The sequence below is a fragment of the Cololabis saira genome, chromosome 5 (assembly GCF_033807715.1).
Source record: "Cololabis saira isolate AMF1-May2022 chromosome 5, fColSai1.1, whole genome shotgun sequence".
Classification (NCBI taxonomy): Eukaryota; Metazoa; Chordata; class Actinopteri; order Beloniformes; family Belonidae; genus Cololabis; species Cololabis saira.
The window spans coordinates 35,739,418-35,753,674 of record NC_084591.1 but is presented as its reverse complement, the minus strand read 5'-3'; the positions used below and the strand labels follow the sequence as shown (position 1 = coordinate 35,753,674).

The 14,257-nt window shown below is 40.7% G+C and overlaps 1 protein-coding gene across 3 annotated transcripts in view; it reads right to left on the bottom strand.

Moving 5' to 3' along the window:
- The window catches only part of tln2b (talin 2b), a 94,666-nt gene that overhangs the window by 27,971 nt on the left and 52,438 nt on the right, over positions 1 to 14,257 (bottom strand). For all 3 annotated transcript variants that reach the window (XM_061721832.1, XM_061721831.1, XM_061721833.1), the window contains exons 18-34: positions 14,055 to 14,222; positions 13,585 to 13,879; positions 10,961 to 11,127; positions 10,143 to 10,271; positions 8,997 to 9,110; positions 8,683 to 8,796; positions 8,440 to 8,574; positions 8,122 to 8,250; positions 7,492 to 7,594; positions 6,531 to 6,739; positions 5,067 to 5,186; positions 4,721 to 4,918; positions 3,808 to 3,947; positions 2,641 to 2,734; positions 2,206 to 2,295; positions 1,818 to 1,940; positions 1,046 to 1,189 (exon numbers count right to left, since the gene is read on the bottom strand). In XM_061721832.1, the coding sequence (XP_061577816.1) occupies positions 1,046 to 1,189; positions 1,818 to 1,940; positions 2,206 to 2,295; positions 2,641 to 2,734; positions 3,808 to 3,947; positions 4,721 to 4,918; positions 5,067 to 5,186; positions 6,531 to 6,739; positions 7,492 to 7,594; positions 8,122 to 8,250; positions 8,440 to 8,574; positions 8,683 to 8,796; positions 8,997 to 9,110; positions 10,143 to 10,271; positions 10,961 to 11,127; positions 13,585 to 13,879; positions 14,055 to 14,222 (2,472 nt within the window). The remainder of the gene's footprint in view (positions 1 to 1,045; positions 1,190 to 1,817; positions 1,941 to 2,205; positions 2,296 to 2,640; positions 2,735 to 3,807; positions 3,948 to 4,720; positions 4,919 to 5,066; positions 5,187 to 6,530; positions 6,740 to 7,491; positions 7,595 to 8,121; positions 8,251 to 8,439; positions 8,575 to 8,682; positions 8,797 to 8,996; positions 9,111 to 10,142; positions 10,272 to 10,960; positions 11,128 to 13,584; positions 13,880 to 14,054; positions 14,223 to 14,257) is intronic.

Genomic DNA, 14,257 nt, shown 5'->3' with positions numbered 1-14,257 from the left:
ATCTCGTGGCTACGCATTATTTTATTTTTTTCAAATGTCACCAGAGGGGCTCCATACTTACCATTATCTTTGTATGAAAAAAAGAAAAAAAAGGGAATATGCAAACCAGCATCTTGGTGATAGGATGCCATGTGAATAGAAAAAAAAAACTAAAACCAAAGCTAATTCTATCTTAAACTAAGACAAAAGTGGGTATAAACTTGATACAGTCTTTACATCAAAAATACCAGGTTTTAACACATTTTAATATGGATGCATCCACTAAAACAAACTGATTAAATTCTTTCAGGTTACGACCCCGTAACTACCTTCATGTGGACCCGACTTTAAGCTACAACTGTAAACTGTAGACTGCAAACCAGTTTCTTTTCCGAGACAGGTGGGACTGGTTTATCATTTCTGACTGCACTAAGGACATAAAATACACACGACGAGATTCAAACTGATCTGCAGCTGTCGCGCAGATGGGTAAAGTCTTGCCCCTTGTATCAACGACTGGTCGCTGTCAGTTTAGGAGCATCCGTCTGAAGCGTTACGGTTGCTAAACGTGTTTCTAGAAGATCAAAAGAGAACCATACCCACTCTTGCAGAACCCTCATTGAAAAGAAACTGTGATACAGATTCAAGGTAGAGATGATGAAAGTCTGTGTCTGCTGCCGAGTCGGTATTAATCAAGGCTCAGTTGATTATTAAACACTGAACACACAAGTCCAATCAAGATGTTTAAATGTGTCATTACCATAATTAAGTAAAATATTCAAATGTCAGTTGTGGACTGCTATTGTTCTTAATGTTAGGCTACAATAATGTGTCAGTATTGAAACTCGTGCTATAGTGGAATATTAGAAATAATATATGCGTTTTAGGTCTTATCAAATGTTATCCACGCATTGTTGGCTTTTCCATGTTTTTATCTTCTTTATTGCATTTTTTTGGCACCTACTGTCTCTGAATGGAGTGGATTTGTGTATGCTTTGTGTAATCTCCACATGTCAGGACACAGCTGTGTTATGAATGTTTTGCTGCTTGTTATATACCACGTTACCTGTGAGGGGCTACTGGCTGGGTCCACTAAGTTCTGACAAGCCATCTGTATAGCTTGATGGGCGCGTGCAAACTGAATGGGGTCCACCAGTCCTTCGTGACCTGACTGACTGTGGGGATCCGAAACGCCGACGAGATAAGACGCCTGCGGGGGAAGAATATGAAAACATGGTTAATTAGTATGTTGGAAGATCACTAGTGTGACAGACAAACACAACCCCCACCCACATGACTGACATGCTCTGACTTACACACTTGAATACTAAAAACATAAATAGATAGACCATACAGATTCAGTTTGTAGATGTAGATGGATGGTGCATAATAGAGGGACTTCTGGAAAGTGAATAAGAAGCGTGAACAAAGGATCTGTGACAGTGGCCTTTTCCTGAAAAAGCAGCTGCATGCTGCAAGGAGATGGGGATGTTATTTTAAAGCTTTAAAGGTGAGACTCTGTAAAATCTGCAATGAAAGCTAGTGCACCCCGCCTCGCTGTCTTTGGCTCCAATTAAAAGCACCCTGGTAGACTCTAAATGTCATTCATAATGGGTTTCAAGCCTTGAATTTATTTTCATGCGCCATTTAGAAAGCTTTGTTAGCCTTAACAAGATCAATAATTTTCAACAGGAAAATGCATAATTAATTTTTTTGGAGAAAATAACAATAGTAATATATTTACAAAGACCCACAGTAATCAAACTAAACTTCAAAAGAGCAGAAATGCCAGGATGGCAGCAGATTCAGGGTGTGTTGTTAACATGCTGGGATCTCACCTGTCCTGCCGCCTCTGTCAGACCACACAGGGCTTTGGATGCTAAACTCACACTTTCCCCAAAGGCTCGAACATCACCTGTCTTGCAGTGTTGAGAAATGCCTGCCATCGACTCTCCCAGGACCTGAGGCGCGAGGAAGTGGAGAAAATGTGCACAAATGAGATCCTCAGCTTCCTGCTGTTGGAAGTTGTAAATTGATTTCTTGGGAAAAAGGGGCAGATTAAATAAGATTCTTCTTCTTTCTGCTCCCTTTCATTCAGAATTTAGGAACGTTTGTGTTTATATTAAATTGTTTTTTTTTTTTATTTTATCAATGAATGAAATAAAGAATAAATTAAAATGAAAGTCAATGTGCACAGTGGACAGAATGATTTGGAAAACCTTTTACCTTTGAGTTCTCCATGACGCTCTCAATGCAGTCAAAGTAGGAGAGTTCGCTCACAGGCTCGTTGGGGTTGTCTAGGAGACCTCTGACAGCCTACCCACAGATTGAAGATGGCACTGATTTAAAACTACCATGGACACATCAATGAACACTTCTGCTATGATCCTACAGTTAGCCACTTAATCCAGATCTTAAAATGCATTTTCTGGGTAAAAGCAGCTAAGCGACCATGACATATATACACCTTTGCCCATACATTTGGAAAAAAAACAGAAAAAAGATGCTCCAATAAGTATCAGCAGTGAGGCTACTGCTAATTTTGATCTTTATAAAAAAGAAACAGAAACATACACTACATGCACATTTACACCGACTTAGAGGCATGTACACAAAAACAGGACAGTATCTGTGTGTTAAGTTGTGTGTGAGGCCAGCTACCTCCAACTCCCTCAAGGCATTGTCACACTCCTTCTGTCCCGCTGCTTGCTGGGTACATAGCGTTATCAGCTGGTTAATACTCTCCGTCACCGCCCTGAAACACACAGGCAGCAACACAAGCCTCTTTAGGTCCCACATGTGAGCACTGCATGCATGCAAAGGCTGGCTTCGCCTTAAACATGATATTAGCTCCCCTGTTCAAGCAGTGCAATGCTGGCCACTCTCTCAGTTCGGATAACACGGGCACACAGGAGTTCCAAGAGTGTCTTGAGTTTGCGTTCAGCCTTGCTGAGCACAGACAAGCTCTAGCCAAAGCCTCCATCTTCCTAATTAGACAGTGAGAAGTCAGTCAGGCCTAATGCCCTGTGGGACCAGCTGCTTGGCTCTCCTCCACTAAAGGGAGGATATGCACTTCCTTTAGCAAGGCTGAACACACATAACGTAGGAGTGGCATACAGATGCAGCAGGGAGGCATTTACTGCATCCATTGGGGTGTAATAATAGAGACAAAGATCTTTATTTGGTGCAGAAGAGCTGTTTACCAGCAAATAGAAGGTTTTATACCACGGTCTGTGTGAATACTCGATTCTGATTGGCTGAAAACAAGTTCGGTCAAATTGCCTGATAACTTTAATATCATTGCGCTGGATCAACTGCCAAGTGGTAACCACGGCAACAGAGATTCAGACAAGAAGAGCCGGCTACCGCAGGACGGCGACATGAGTGATTTTGTAATTTATTTTAATTTATTTGGTGAATTTAACAATTTTGATGACTGGGGTGCAGAAGAGGAGAGAAAAGAAAATAGCCGAGCGGAACTGAGCGGACTAGAATATCTCCCGTTACCAAGGAAACTGAGTTATGGCTTGTTAAAAAACGTTGTAACTTACCAGGTTACAACGGCTGCAGACGAGAGATTAAATAGTCCGCTCAGCTGTGGCTTGTTATAAAACTAATGATTTCAACTGAAAACACATTAAAGCATGAATAACTTATGTAATATTTATGTTTTTTGGTAAGTGACCTTGGTATAAGTGTTAAGTGGTATAATATTTCTGATAATGTACACCTTGTCGGGCATTATCCCTTACATATTTATCTTCATTATATTATATTCATATTCATCACAATCAATACATATCAGCTGCAGTGAGCATCGTTTGGCACCTTGCTGCTACAGCTAGAAGATTCTTTGCGTTGGCTGCGCCCGGATCCACGGACAGGGACTTAGCAGCCAGCAGCAGCTTACTGGACGCCATGGAGATGTTTTTCAGATTACCAATCACCTGGATCTGGTCGTCTTTACTCTGCACATGCAAGGAAAAGAAAAAGAAGGATACATTATAAAGAAAAAAATCTATCTATCTATCTATCTATCTATCTATCTATCTATCTATCTATCTATCTATCTATCTATCTATCTATCTATCTATCTATCTATCTATCTATCTATCTATCTATCTATCTATCTATCTATCTACATATACACACACATATATATATATATATATATATATATATATATATATATATATATATATATATATATATATATATATATATATATATATATATATATATTGTATACATATATATATACACACATAGGTCATTTTATATGAAGAAAAAGCTTCACGTAATTACAGATATGAATATATACGGCACTTACAATATAGGCCACAGCTGGCTAAAGATAATGAATTGTACTTTTTTTTTTAAATATATTGCTTCCACCTAATATTCTTTCTTCTCATCCAGCAGGCCTCTCTGAGCCTGATTGAAGCTTTGGCTTCACGCTACGTCAACTTCCATCCTTGACCATCTCTTTAAATTAATGAGCAAAGTAACCAGAACAAGAACATCACAAGATCTCATTACTCTTTGGGACTACCCACGTAATGTCCCTACGTGAATGAGATGAAAGGCTCCAATGAACAAGTTACTTACGCAGCCATGTTAATAAAGTGGCACGCATGCACTCTGCATTTACTGCCTTCAGTCCATCAAAGGCTTGAAGGATCCACCGGATTATTATCTGAGTGGAGTGTGGAGGGGTTTGTTGTATGATCATGAAACCTACTTGGGTGTGTCCTGCCATCTCAATGCCAGCATCCAGGAACTCATCAAAGTCTTGGCTGAACTTCCCCGACGCTGCAGCCAACTGGCTGCTTGTCCCACGAGAGGAGTGGACGACTTCGCCTGCTGAATGGTTTAGTTCTGCAGCTGTGTGGTTCAGATCAGTCTGGGCCTCCTGGAATGTCTTACTGCAGGGAGGGAGCTTCAAAGGACACATAATTAGGCCACTCTTTATCAAAGCATGGCCAGAAACAGTCAAATAGAAAATGGCCTGTTTGCATAAGCACTGATATTTGAATGGACTTGTACAAATTAAATGTTTTGTGTGATTATGTTGAAGCAAAACTCACAAAGTCTACCAGCAGCTTCTTGCTGGCCTCTCCAATGCTCCTGAGGGCCATATCAACATCCTTCTGGCCCGGCAGGCAATTCACACAGTTATTAAGGGAGTGTGACACCGCTTTGGCTACCTGAAACACAGCGCGACATCTTTCAACAGGCAGACATTAGAACGGCAACATTTATGCATGCACTACACAAAAAAGCCCGAGAGCAAAGCTATATTAGGGTAAACACTGGAATTGAAAATCGAGCTCAAGGCGCCGTCGCTAGTTTTTGCTGCTGTCAGTTCTGAATAGCTGCGGCAGAATGAATAATTTTACTCCTGAGGGAGAAATATCAGGCAACAAAGACTCAGCAAAGAGAAAATAGCAACGCTTGGAGATGATGATTAATTTGTTAAAAAAAAAGAAAGAAAGGAAAAGTTCTATTTACAAATCAGTGAAGGATGGAAAAGCGGGCCTGAAAAAACAATGTGATAACTGTACAACATTAATATCATTGCCGGTGGGTATAAATTACCCGGACCTATGCATAGCTAGAGGAGGCCAATTACGAGCTCAAGAGTATTCCTCGTGGGCCGCTTAACAGCTGGGCTGGTGTTCCATTTGGTGTGAAAATAAGATAAAATCAATTATTATCAAAGGCTTAATTCAGTCAAAGTATCCAATGTTTACTTTTTTGCAACTAAAACTGCGCAATATCAGCTTCAACTGAAGTTCATGAAGCTAAAAAAGACAAAAAAAAACAGGCACAAAACTGGCTACTAGAGGTAAAAAGAGAGATCCTGGTACAGTAATTATTATGGTCTGTCACACTGTCAGCATATTGCTGAGAAAAATGTCAAATCTAAGTATGTGCTTCAAATATCAGAGAAAGGTAAGAAAAGGTAAGAAAAAGACTTTTCTACGAATAAGGGATTTTCTTTTTGTCAAGATTTTATGCTTCTTGCGATATAATCCAATATTTCCAATCCAAATGTAAACCTTATTTCCTAACCTATGGGCCAACATGGGGTATTTCTCTTGTATGAGTCATTTCACTGTCAAGGAATCTCTCGATAAAATTTGGTGCCTGAATGACTTTTGCTGCACTTTCAATGTTGCATCACAATATATAACAGAACAAAAACAATAGGGATCCAGCAGCTTCACTGTTTGGACCCCTGATAACGACACTGATGTACCTTGACCTTGGAGTTCAGCTTAAATATCTTTGTAAGTTTTTCTGGGCTTCTTCAATTTATCATCAATTTTCTTCGAAGCCACGTCCAGGAAGGTTGGTTACAGACCCGTGGACCCTAAACCTCAGATTAAAATTTACAACTGTAGTCACAGGATCATCCCACTGCTGGGAGATGGTGTCACAGTCTTACCTTGAACAAGCAATTTTTGTATTATTTGATATTTACTTGTGTCAGTTTCAAGTTGTGTTTTATTTTTTTCGGTCCCAGTCTGGCCCAGGACGTGTGCTACCTGTGCAAGTCTCTGCTGACTCTCTGCATCTCCTGGGTGAACCAGAGCCTGATGGGCCTCGTGGATCAGCATGGCCGAGCCCTCCATCACACACTGGGCTGAGTCCAGCATTGCGGCTGCAGCCTGAGGCTCCTTGGTGCTTGCTGCCACACCTCTGGCTGCTTGGGCCAAAGTTCTCAGAGCCTGAGCCGTTTCTCTGGCAGCAACACCTGCAAAAAAAAAAAAACCCAGACGCACTTTGAAAAGACAATAAATACTGAAGATCACAAGGAGATAGGAAATGAGAAAAGCATGTATGACATTTCTCCACTGTGAGACGAATAAAGGTTCAGCTCATCCAAGATTTATCTTATAAAAAAAGGGTTTCGTAAAATAAGCATAACAAGAGCAGCAGGCCAAAACAAATGTACAATATGTTTCTCATCTTTGCTATTCCTGGACTAATACACTGTTAGCAGCACTGTGTTGTGACAGAACTGTGACACTGGCATGGCCTCATTGTTTAAATAAATGAGGTCATATAATAAGTACCACACCACATGGGGGCGGGGGGTGGTGGTGGGGGGGGTTGCCCTTAAATTATATGACCTTAAAAAAGGGGAAGGGGACATCATTTTGCATTAACTAATAGAGAAAAGCCATTTGCTGATGGAACACTAAATCCAGTGAAAAAATAATGAGCAGCAAGCAGCACCATAGGCCACGGCAGAAAGTGGTGCCTGGGCATGCCTTGTGACAAATGTTATTCTCTGTCCGCCTTTCATCTTCACAGCAAAACAGCCAAGCCATGCTGGATTTAAAGATAATCACTGTACAAAAATTTGAACTATAGTCAGCAGTGCAAATATATGTATCAAATCTGTCCACTGCAGCAAAGTAATCATATAGAAACTGAAGCGAACTGTTTAACTAAATGTCTATTTAAGCCTCTGTGACCTGTGGCATGTACAGAAAACACTACCTGTATAATGTTCGTTGCCCTGTGCAGCACATGTCAGCAGCTGGGCCATGGAGGAGCCGACAGCCTTAGAGGTACTTCCCAAATCCTGGGCACATTTTTCCAGCTGTGTCACACACAGAAAAAAAGAGCAATGAATTGGTGATTGGATCAAGTTGGTACGACACTGTTTTTAACTTGGTGAACTTGACATATGTTCCTGTATTTCTGCATAAATATGACTTAAAGCATCAACCTTTTAATGTCCTTTAAAAAGGACTCAAACAGAACATTATTAATTGTAGATGGTGATCCATGTATGGAGGACCAAAACGGACATAATTAAAAATAAAAGCAGAAATGTATATATTTTGTTTTTCCTTTTCCTTATACGCGCATTTTCGTCATGATTTGGGGCAAATGTTTAAGTCAAGCAGAAATTCGGTCCATTCACCCAAATCTAACAGAGATGTAATAGTAGGACCTAAAGGGAACAGTTCATGTGAAGAAGTGGTCCAGCATCCTGGGGTTTAGCTTGTTCTGTTAAGGTGAATGAGCCAAAGTGAAAATGTCATTATGTTTTGGGTCATTTTTTCCCCGAGAAATATCAAGAAAATATCCACTGTGTGGTTATGTGTGTTGCAATTTACTAACTGTTTCTCCAGGCAGAGGCTTGAGTTGGCCATCAATCACACACATCTTGGCATCCTGAAGCTCACTCTTGAGGGTCTGTACAGTCTTGAGAGCTGAGTCTATCTCCAGAGGACCACAAGCTTCATGGGCCTTTAAACAATAGCCAAACAAAAAAAGCTACTCAAATCCCATATTCAGAGAAGGCAGGAGAAATCACTTTGTTTCGCTGGTATCTCTATATGAGATCAAAGACCTGGACTGGCATGAAATATGCAAGCAGCAAATTTTAGCATCAGCGGGTAGAATTGTGTTGTCTCTGACAGTGTTGTGTGTGAACACCTTCTGGGTGGCGGTCCTGAGCTCCGCTAAGCAGGTTGCTAAATTCTTGGCACACTGGCCTAGTTGCATAGCGGCAGCCTGGTCAGCCACCGTTGGAACTGCTGACTTTGCTGATGCCACCATCTTACTCCCAGGCTAAGAGATGGACGGAAAATGCAAAAAAAACAAACAAACAGACTCTGGTGTTTTTAGTGTATCTTGTTATGCAGGGCTAGACTGTTAATCACGACATTCCATACTAACCTGCAAAAAGCTCTGACTGGCCATGATAAGGGTAAGCTGCGGGCCAAGCTCCTCAGGCTGAGCCTGGCTGCTCCTCATTCCTTGCACCAATTGGGGTACACTATCTGCTACTGCCTGAAATTACATATAATGAATTCTTTACATGCAATTGTAGTGCAATTGTATGACCAAGAAGGAAAAATGACTCCAGTGTGAACTAGAATTGATAAAAATGTGTAATATAAAGATCTAGCCTCCCAGTGCAATGACACTATCTTTAAACAGAATAGTATATTTGCACAAAAAAAGACATGAAAAAGACTACATGATCATACCTTGCAGCTGTGCACTAACTGCTGGTGTGAAGCAGTATTTTTGTTGGAAGCAGCAGCATTTTGGGCAGCTGCGATGGTCTGTGTGGCAGCAGCCGCCGCCTGCTTAGCTGCTATCTGTTCATCAGATACAGACGGACACAATTTAGTATAAATCACATTTGCTCTGTGTAATATTATGATGTCATGTTCTGTGTTTAGTCAGTTATATTCAGACAAGGAGTAGACATGGCCAAAATATTTAGTAAAAGAAGGGAATAGTGATAGAAATGATTTGTTTAGTGTTTATGTCGTGAACTGAAACGCTTCCTCGCCTGTGATGTCACGAAAAAAAGAAACACAAGCTTAGAAAAAATACATGATTGAAAGAAAGATAAGCCATCTTAACTGAATGCAGGAGGAAGGAAAAATGAAGACAGGAACATACAGTAAAATACACAGAATCATTGTACAGATGAAAACACCTATAAGTACATGAGAAATATTGATACTCCAGGTAGGACTTGTGACCTAAAGTACATCTAAAAAGAGTTGCAGATGTTTAGAAAACGCTGAATTTTCTTAAAAGTAAAAGTGAATGACATTTTGTCTGGACACAAACAAAAATAAGGCGTTTAACAGGGCCTGAATGTCTGTGAGATAATTGTTCCAAGCACACTCGGAGATTAATAACACTCTTCTTCACTGGCTTACATGCCGCCTTGATGGAAGCGACCATTAGCACCATTACTGTGACCATCTGATGCAAGGAGGCGGACTGAGATGCATGTCTGATAGCAGGCTGATCCCGGCCCCTGGGTAATGAATAGTTTATGTGCCCGGGAAATTGAACATTGGGTGCTCTACAGCAGAGAGGTGGTAGTCATTAGGGGCAAGCTGATACCAAGGGCTAAACACAGATCTTTTCACTCAGATAGTTCATTCATAGCACTACTGGGATTTATAACTCGCTGCAGTGGGAGAAATGACAAATATATAGACAAATACAGTATATACAAATGTTTTTTATTTGAACTAACACCACTGCAGACATGATTGTGAAGTTAATAGAGAAAGGATGAGAAAATGTGAGAATGTTTGTGTGACATCTCTGCCGGTTAGGAGGGTGACACTTGGCTTAAGGCTAAACAACAAATGGAAACGACTCACCTCTAGCCTGTTAACTAGTTTTTTCTTTATTGCATTCTGAGCTGCAGCGTTTGTAGCAACACGTAGCCCCTCGGCCGCCTCCCTTAGCCTCTGCTGCTGGTCCTCGTTCTCTGGATAGGCGGCTGCACCCTGGGGGGCACACATACACACATTGTCATGACACAAACCTTTCACAGAGAACGTAACGACATCTACTAGATTTCAGGATCCTGATAACTACCAGTGTTGGTTATAATGCACTCGATGCCTGGTAAATGCAAAAAAGCATTTCACTCCGTCTGCTTTCTGACTGTTTCCAAGGAAACCGTCAGGGCCAGATCCTTACTTCCTCTTTGATAATGGCAGTGATGTGGTGATTAATGTGTCACAGATCAAAAAAAAATCTTAACGAGCTATACACAGTGTTTGATTTGCATGGATATTTCACAGTGATGATATCCTGTTCCACAGTGCCAGGGGCTCATTAAGAGCCACTCATGCTGCACCCTTTTATTTTGGCTGTAAAATGATGCTGGAGCTCTGGCATAGAAAAATGCTGAGACGTATTGTCTAAAAAAAAAAAAAGAACAACCCAGCTTGGATAAGTTATTTTAAAATCTGATCTTTAAGCCAGTAGCACATACTATACAAGAAAGTCTCAGCATTACTTCAACATTCAGATCAAACTGATGGCCTTAAAGTAATAATTGTGCCCACAAATTAATTTGAAATTAAGTAATAATCTAACAACAGTGAAATAATATTGTTGCACATTATTTGAAAATGCAGTATGTCACCAGATTGAAGAAAACAGTTTTTAGATCAGATTGCTCTCTCACCTTAGCAGCTTCCACCATCCGAGCGGTGGCATCAGCCAGGAGTTTGGCTGCAGCGAGCAGCTTTTTCGAGTTGTCAACATCAACTTCTGCCTCGGCGTCTGACCTCATTGCATTGACCAAATCAGAGGTGGCCTGGGCTAACACCCTGGCCTGTCGCACCATTTCACCTGTTCACACAAGAAGATCCCACTTAAATCCACGTGGTCCGAACAGAAATCAATGTGATCGACTAATACAAGTCTACGATGCAGCTGGTTTTTAGCACAACGCTGATTTTGTATATGTTTGTCAATGAAGTCAAAAATGTTTGAAAGAAGTGTTTGCGAGTCAGAGTTGTCATGACCCATCTAATAATCAATAAACTCAGACCAAAAACAACAATACATCCACGTCAGTGGAGAGAGACTAGGGTGGATGTGCCTCAGCAGTTTCCCTTCTCACATCCCCCATTAATCGTCTGACTGACTGATACCTTGTGTAGTAAAACATTATGTGTTTAAAATTTAAATTGACCATATCTAATTTTGGTGCGCCAGTTCAATAATACAGAGAAAAAAAAGTGATTTATGCACCACATTTACTGATTTGCAATATTGCATAAATGTAGATACAAATACCAACAGAACCTTGTAAGGAGTACTTGCAGCAGGGGCAATGGTAAAGTTTGACCAAGTAATATGGTATATTCATCTAAAAGAACCCAAACGCTTGAATCAGAAAGTGCAGTGTGTGTTCCACTCTTGCAAATGCATATAATCGTTTTCACCATTATGGTTTCTTATAGCTGAAGGTTCCAAATGACTCATCCTCACTCACAGAAATATCTTTGGGATATATGTAACAACTCCCCACACATCTGCTATAAAAGGCCGTGTTTCCCAATCACCCACCTTCGGACCAGAATAACTCATCCAGAGAAGTCTATGAAAGACATCTAGGTGCTTTACAACCTGATCCAAGGACCTTTGGAATCAACCAGTAGTGTCATCACTGAAGGCTGAGTTAAAACTCCGAATCAGAAAGCAGTGGGGCAGTATGGGGAAAGAAAAGAAAAGACCCCCCCCATCTAAGATATTTCAAGTTGTTTCAGCAGCTAGATCTCATTTTTTAAAGTGGATTTTTTAACACATTAAAAAAAAAGTCTGGATATGTGTCATTTATTGCTACTTGATTAGTAAGTAAGTTAGTAAATGAATGAATTATGTAATTTTATAACAGGTAATGTCAACAGGTGATTTTAATAATAATTTGGTAGAAAGCTCTATCCATAAAAGAGTCTTTGAGGCACAAAGACAGGCAGAAGATTTGCACCTTGTCATAAATGTGTGATAAACTGATTAAGAATGACCAAAACATTTTTTCTCAAGGGAAGATTGGAAGGGATTTGCATATAATATTCATGAATAATGCAAAATACCATCTCCCTCTGCGTGATATGATTAGACGATTGAACAGATCTGGGTAAATTTCAAGATTTTTCAATCAGGAACACAATCCTAACTTGGTAACAGTATGATCCCTGATCCCTCAGATGGCACTGCATCATTCATGGCATTATTACTGGAGGAAACCTTTGTCAAGCATGATCAGTATGGAGCTACGTTCACAAACATCACTTAAAGCTTTACTGTGGAAAAAAAAAATGTCTACATGTAAAAACAGGCTTGAAGGCAGAGTCCAGTGGATTAGTGTATCATGATCAAACTGACAGGATTGTTGATGGCAGCATTAATGTGGAAGAGAAAAGTACAATTTGAATATGTACTGCATATAAAATATCATAATTTCCAGAAACGTCCATGCACCTTAGCATTGAACAATACAAATGCATTTTTTGCACACATTACAAAGGCATTGTTGCAGAAGAGGAGGGTGCTGGACCGGCCTGAGAGCAGGCTTGAAGGGTCCTGAATGGGGAATGTGGGCAGAAAGATAAAACAAGAAATAACTAAAATAACTATTTCTGCTCCAGACCTTTAAACATGTTTAAGGGACGAATGGGACAAAATAACGCTTTAACTCCTTTCCTAATTTATTTTGTCAGAGCTACAATTTCTTTCAAGCATTGTGAAATAGGAAAAAATGCAAAGTAGTGACGCATGACTGTCCCGGGCTTTTGAGAATGACATGCAGTTCTAAAATAATTTAATGTACATATATTTAAAAAATACAATATAACAGACAAATCCATAAATATATTTGGTTCCTACATTAAAGCAAGTTTAAGAATTTCTCTTTCTCTTCTCTTTTATTTTTCTTTTCTTTTTCTTTGCATTTGTTTTGGTGGAATTGCAGTCATGTGGTTCTTGTTACATTTCAAAGGCACTCAAAAGCGGATTGAGACCACATTGTGAACCCTGGAAAGGTTTTAGATGACATGTCTCCTAAAACTCCTTGACAGTTGACTTGCTTTGAAACTATTTAGGCCCCATGGATCAAATCATAACAAACAACCTGAACTTTAAACCTTCTCTAAGGATTTTTAAGCTCACTTAACATGGAGACAAATGGAGACAGGATCTCAAGGCCCCGATTGCAGACAAAACACATCAGAGCAGGTTACATGAAAGCAGGTATTCACTTAAGAACAACTCATTTCCCTCTGTGCTTCTTCTGTTACTCACCAGCATCACCCATGGAAGTGAAAATATTTTCAGTCACGTTCATAATCGTGTCTGTGGCCTGGTCGTAGCGTCCGATGGGCTCTCCGCAGCTGGCGTAGTGACGGACGTGTTGCAGAAGGTCGCTGAGGGCCTGGCTGACCACCCCAGCTGCTGCAGCGACTTGTTTCAGCAATTCGCCGTCGTCATTGGCCGAGCGGCAAGCTTTTACGCAGGTCTCAACAGAACGGTCCACCAGTTTCCCAGCCTCAACAAGCTGCTCCTGACACACTGGGGAGCTGATGGTTGGACTCACCACCTGCACCGAACACAGACGTTGGCAGAGTCTCAGACAACTCAGAAAGTGAAAAGTACTGCATGCATAACACATCTTCAATAATTTTTGTTTCATCCAGTCAAGAACAACCCGGAGAAGCTTCGAACACATTGCGTATATTTGTGTGTGTGGAGTTGAACAAGTTCACGATGGGTACCTTGGTGCAGGCTACCAGCTGCGAGGTGGAAAGGGCACACTGAGTGGCAGCTGCGATCACTCGGTTCTGCAATATGGTGTCCTCGGCCACCTGGGCCACGTTCTTGGCCTTCAGGACTAACATAGCAGCTGCATTGGCCACCGCTTTAGCCAGATTCATCAGGGTGTCCTGCAACATATTAATCAGTGTCCTTCACTGAAACA